We start from the raw sequence: 5,000 nt of genomic DNA, 5'->3' as shown, positions 1-5,000 counted from the left end.
AGCGTACTACGACGTATGGCAGTGTTTTTCAGCGTGCTCTTAACGTGTACAAAACTTACCCATAACGTATTCGACGTGTGCCAGCGTTTTAGACAAATTTTTCATAAGTCGGCATACGCTGGCTAAATTGTCAAGGTGTGACCGCGCCTATACAAAGCACCAGGATCACAGCTTGTCGTTGGGCCAAGAATAGAAAGAAGATGACTCTGCTTAAAGGTGAGTATAGTGCTCGTATTCCACTTCTGACCTATCATGTCAGGCCATTGATAATAAGTTGTATCTATGTATTTGTTGAATAGAGTTTCTTGAATTCAAAAACTACGGGGGTCAAAACAGAAGATTTATTTTAACTCAAAATTTGATATTGGGTCATTCCTGGTGGGACTTTTTGCCATCTGCCAACTTTGTTTTGGGTGGGGATTTGTGATGACGTGCCATCAACTTTGCTCTGGTGGGGGGTTTTTCTGTAAGTCCTTGAAAAAATTTTTTTTAATAAAAAAGGTAAAGCAATGCTGTAGTTTTATTTCAGGTTAATGGGATGTACTACAGCTACGCACACTCGCTTCTAAGGTGTCCAGCTTGGGTTTGAATCCCAGCCCAGATATAAACTGTCATCCCTCTGTTTCGCATACATCAATATGTGTGCTGTCCCACAGATGGACATTAAACAGCATCCCCTCTGCCGGCATTAGTTGGTGAACCTTAAAGTTCCCATTGTGTCCTTCATGAAGATTGGGCGAGCTTTTACCGGCACCATGGCCAAATTACAAATTCCTGCCTTAAACCAGCAGAGGGCACTGCATCAGTGGCACAGCCATGCCCTCAGTGAATAATGCTACCCCGCAGCCTTGTACTTCATACGAACCAATAAGTTTTATTTCATTATCAGGGACATACTTTGCAGTTTTTGGGAAGAAGCCATTACTATTTTTACATCGGTTCATGGGTTGACATTCTCTTATTATTTGATTAATTTTTATTTGGATGAATGATTTTCATGCTTTTCACATGCTATGACTGAGATCATTGCAAGTGTCAACCATGCTAGATTTTACAATTATTTATCCGTATCAGCATGCATTAGCAATTTTAAGATTGTTGTTGTTGGTAAGGTCGATTATAATGGAACTTTGACCACAAAAGATATGACAGTTTTGTTTTCCTTATGTTTGGCATGGTGCCTTTGCAGACGAAGTAGCAGGTCACCTTGAGAGGCGAGTCTGCTCACTCTCCTGGGATGAGGGCTTTGTCCCACACTGTCTGCTGGATGCTGGACTCTCTCTTTTGTGTCTGCTGGATGTTTATAATGGACTCTTCCGTTGTCGTGTAAGTATTATGTATGGAGGCCTGTGGTGTTGTATAGTGTACACTATGTTGTCGTGAAGGCACAAACCCTCGGGTCGACAGTGGCTGGAAAATACTTTTCGTGGGACTTTCAAAATCGGCATATGGCTATTTGACTGAATAGTTACTAATTCTGAAATGATTTGTTGTCACTGTGAGATGGGTGCACATTTTGCTTTATGGTGCCGACAACATGGAAGATAAGGTGAAAATGTGGTTTTTGCCATTCGCCCATTTTTTGTTGACTTTTTTTGTTGTCGAAGATTGTTGTGGTATAGTGCTGCTGCACAAATATCACTGGCTTCTTCAAGTGGAACATTTGTTAACAGGCTTGAGCTGCCGAACGACCACGTAGGCATGATGTTGCTGTGAAGCTCTAATTCATGGAGTCTTTTTTTTGTGCAGCACATTTACACACACTTGAGGCCACATTTGTATACACACTAAATCCCCTCCTTTGCAAGCAAAAATAATAATTCATGCAATTGCTCTGCTTGTTTTGATGTAACTGCAGCATTGTGGGGACTTGGGTTATCCAAACCCCTTGCTGCCTCGCAGCTATGACTTGCATGAACATTGGCCAATCAATGTCAGTCACTTGAGCAAATTGGCAACACCTATGAGCATAAATTGCTTTGATCTTTGACTTGTGGTGGTTTTGTGATTGGCCTGTTGAGTGCAAGACGAAAAGCTTAGACAATGTCTCTCTTTTCAGTGAAATACATATTCAGTTCTTTGTCTGTTGTAGTTTTGCTTTATTAAAAGTTCCACTGATCTTATGTTGATCCAAAAATGTTTTCCTTTGCTTAGGACTCAAGTTGGCAGCGTTTATCAAAGCCATTACACCTCCTCCATTCAGTGCGTGTCTTGTTGCAAACATTTGTCCAAGAGCCAGACCGTGTTGCTGCACAGGAAAGGTGAGAAGTTAAAATATGTATATGTATATATAAACCCCAGTCATACCAAGTGGAGGCCTTTTTGGATCCCAGGCCTAGATTTTGATGTATTCCTATATTACTTTAACAATGTATCTCATGTTTTATTTGTTTGTTTACCTATATGTGATGTTTTAAGATCCCACCTTGCTGCACAGTTACAAGCAAATCCTTTTTGGGGTCCAAAAAGACCCCAGTTGTTTTCGTTCATTTTTAATGCATATATGATTACTTAACTTGGCATTTGTATCGAGCAAGTCCTCTTAACAAAAAAAATTGATTTTGTTTGTTTACTTTATCACTAAAACAGCATCCAATCAAAATATGTTTCCTCATTTATGTGAAACTCGTGAGGATTGCCGGGCGATGAACCCTTCCTATTGTGATCCAAAATCTACTTTATGTAAACTAAATTCATCTGGTGGATGCGTTATTACTGAGGTGCGGCTGATGTGATCGGAATTGGGAATGTGAGCAGAGTGGTGCACAATGGACTCTTTTGGAAAGGTGACATGGGATACTTTATGTCCACCAGATAATGTTATCAATTGGCAAAAGCAGCTTACTGTCCCCTCCAAACGATGGTGTAATCCCCTTTTCTTCGTTGCGTGGGCCACGAGCGGCTCCTGGTGGCCGAAAGTGCGGCCCCTGACAAGTGTCCGATAATACACAAATGTGAAAACACTCCATCATAATCTGCCATAAATGCTATCAAATTGACCAAATGGTTCAAAATAAGTGTTACAACGGCAAGCATCAAAGTACCATAACTACATCAGGATATGGTTGCAGTACACAAACGATTACGCTTGCAGCCCAGTTAACCACATGAAGATGAGTATGTGGGGGCGGGGCTTAATATCAGCCATTACAGAGTCCTGTAGGCATTGTAGTGGCTCTCACACTGATGCCTTATCGGCAGAAGTGCCCCCCCCCCTCTCTAAAACAATGGTGAAGAAGATCACTAGTGTAGTCATTGATGCAACCAACGCTTTACCTGTGAAGCACTAAGCTGATGAAGTGTTAGGAGGAGGAGGATATTGCGACCATACTCTGCAGAGCGTTGGTGCTGCTTAAGCAGTCTCCTTGACTATTGGGCACAATCCTGGATAGGTCGCCACTCCGACACAGTAGACCAGGATGCTGGCACTCATTTTGCCGACCTCGGAAGTATGACAGGCCGTGTTAACCCCACCTGGTATCAATTCAACAGCTGAGCGGGATTTGAACTCAGGACCCGAGGATCCAAAGCCCACCACTCTAACCATTAAGCCAACACCAGTCATAGACTACTGTTGGGGCAGGAATATAAACTAGATAAAAGCACTTAGTGTTGAGTACACTACCTGAGCTATCCTGTCTGCTTAACCCTGAATGGAAAGCACAAATTGGTCTTTCAGCCATTTTCCAGAGATTACATTGTTGTACAAATTGTACTCTGATGGCCTTGCTTCAGCATAGGGCAAGTCACTGTTTTTTTTTTTTGCAAACACATCACAATAAGAATCTTGGGAGTTTAAAGAACACCTTATGCCATGAATTATTGAGAAAAAGGGTGTGGGTGGGGTCTTTTTAAATCTTGCTTTGCATTTCTGAACACAATATATATTTCCTATGAAACGCCATTTTGTCTGAATCTCGATGTTCCAGAACGCTGAGAGCAAAGTTGCACATTTTGATTGGTCGAAATGGCATAAGATGCCGTTATTTGTCAAAACACTGCTGAACTGGAGGTTTTTGGAAGTATCACCCAGGTGGTTTGTGTTCCACAGTGTTCAAATATATAATTCAGTTGAAATAATATAGATGTTTTCAAGGCTGTTTAAATAATAATATTTTTTGGGGGGAAATTTACTGCTGCTGATGCACCCTCGGTTACACCACCGTATCTCTTCTTCTTCTTCTTTCGGCTAGCTCCCGTTAGGGGTCGCCACAGCGGATCAACCGTCTAATTCGTTTTGTTGTCCGCATAATGATTTGGCATAGGTTTTTACGCTGGATGCCCTTCCTGACGCAACCCTGGTCGCCTCTTACACACAGGGATATGGTACACCTATTCTAACCGGGGCATACGCCGGGCCTAGTACAACTGGTACTCATTTCGCCGACCTCGGAAGGATGGCAGGCTGAGTCAACCCCCTGGTGTTTTCGACTTGGTATATATATATATATATATATATATATATATATATATATATATATATATATATATATATATATATATATATATATATATATATATATATATATATATATATATACTAATTCAGTGTCCCAACAGGGCTTGAACTCAGGAGCTTTTGGGTCCCAAGCCACTGCCCTAATCACTGCGCCAACACCAGGCTTTCGTTACACCACCTTATCTAACAGGTTAAATTAGTTATTCGTGTCCTTTATGATTTTACAAGGAAATTATGCGCAGGAAGAGGCCATTCGGCCCATCATGCTTGCGCCACACCAATACCATATTTTAATAAATCCGTCAATACCCCTTCCCTTTGTGTGCAGCCGTTTTTTGTTTTTTTGGCTGCTGGTTGCATCATTGGTTAGGGGTGCGGATATGCCGCTGATGCAGTGCCCCTATTACCAGTACACTGGTACTCATTTCTCTGACCTCGGAAGGATGACAGGCTGAGTCAACCCCCTGGTGTTAATTCAGCGGCGAACAGGGCTTGAACTCGGGACCCTAGGATCCCAAACCACCGCCCTACCTGCTAAACC

The 5,000-nt window shown here is 42.0% G+C and overlaps 1 protein-coding gene across 6 annotated transcripts in view; it reads left to right on the top strand.

The window, feature by feature from the left end:
• The window catches only part of NUP155 (nucleoporin 155), a 168,911-nt gene that overhangs the window by 162,852 nt on the left and 1,059 nt on the right, over positions 1-5,000 (top strand). For all 6 annotated transcript variants that reach the window (XR_015055384.1, XM_085870834.1, XM_085870831.1 and 3 more), the window contains 2 exons: positions 1,190-1,326; positions 2,155-2,261. Coding sequence is in view for 5 of the 6 variants with exons in the window: in XM_085870834.1 (XP_085726960.1) it covers positions 1,190-1,326; positions 2,155-2,261 (244 nt within the window). In the remaining variant the exon portion in view is untranslated. The remainder of the gene's footprint in view (positions 1-1,189; positions 1,327-2,154; positions 2,262-5,000) is intronic.

Source organism: Eptatretus burgeri, chromosome 2 (genome assembly GCF_056783735.1).
Source record: "Eptatretus burgeri isolate ZD-2024b chromosome 2, Ebu_testis_v1, whole genome shotgun sequence".
Classification (NCBI taxonomy): Eukaryota; Metazoa; Chordata; class Myxini; order Myxiniformes; family Myxinidae; genus Eptatretus; species Eptatretus burgeri.
This window is presented reverse-complemented; position numbering and strand designations above follow the sequence as displayed.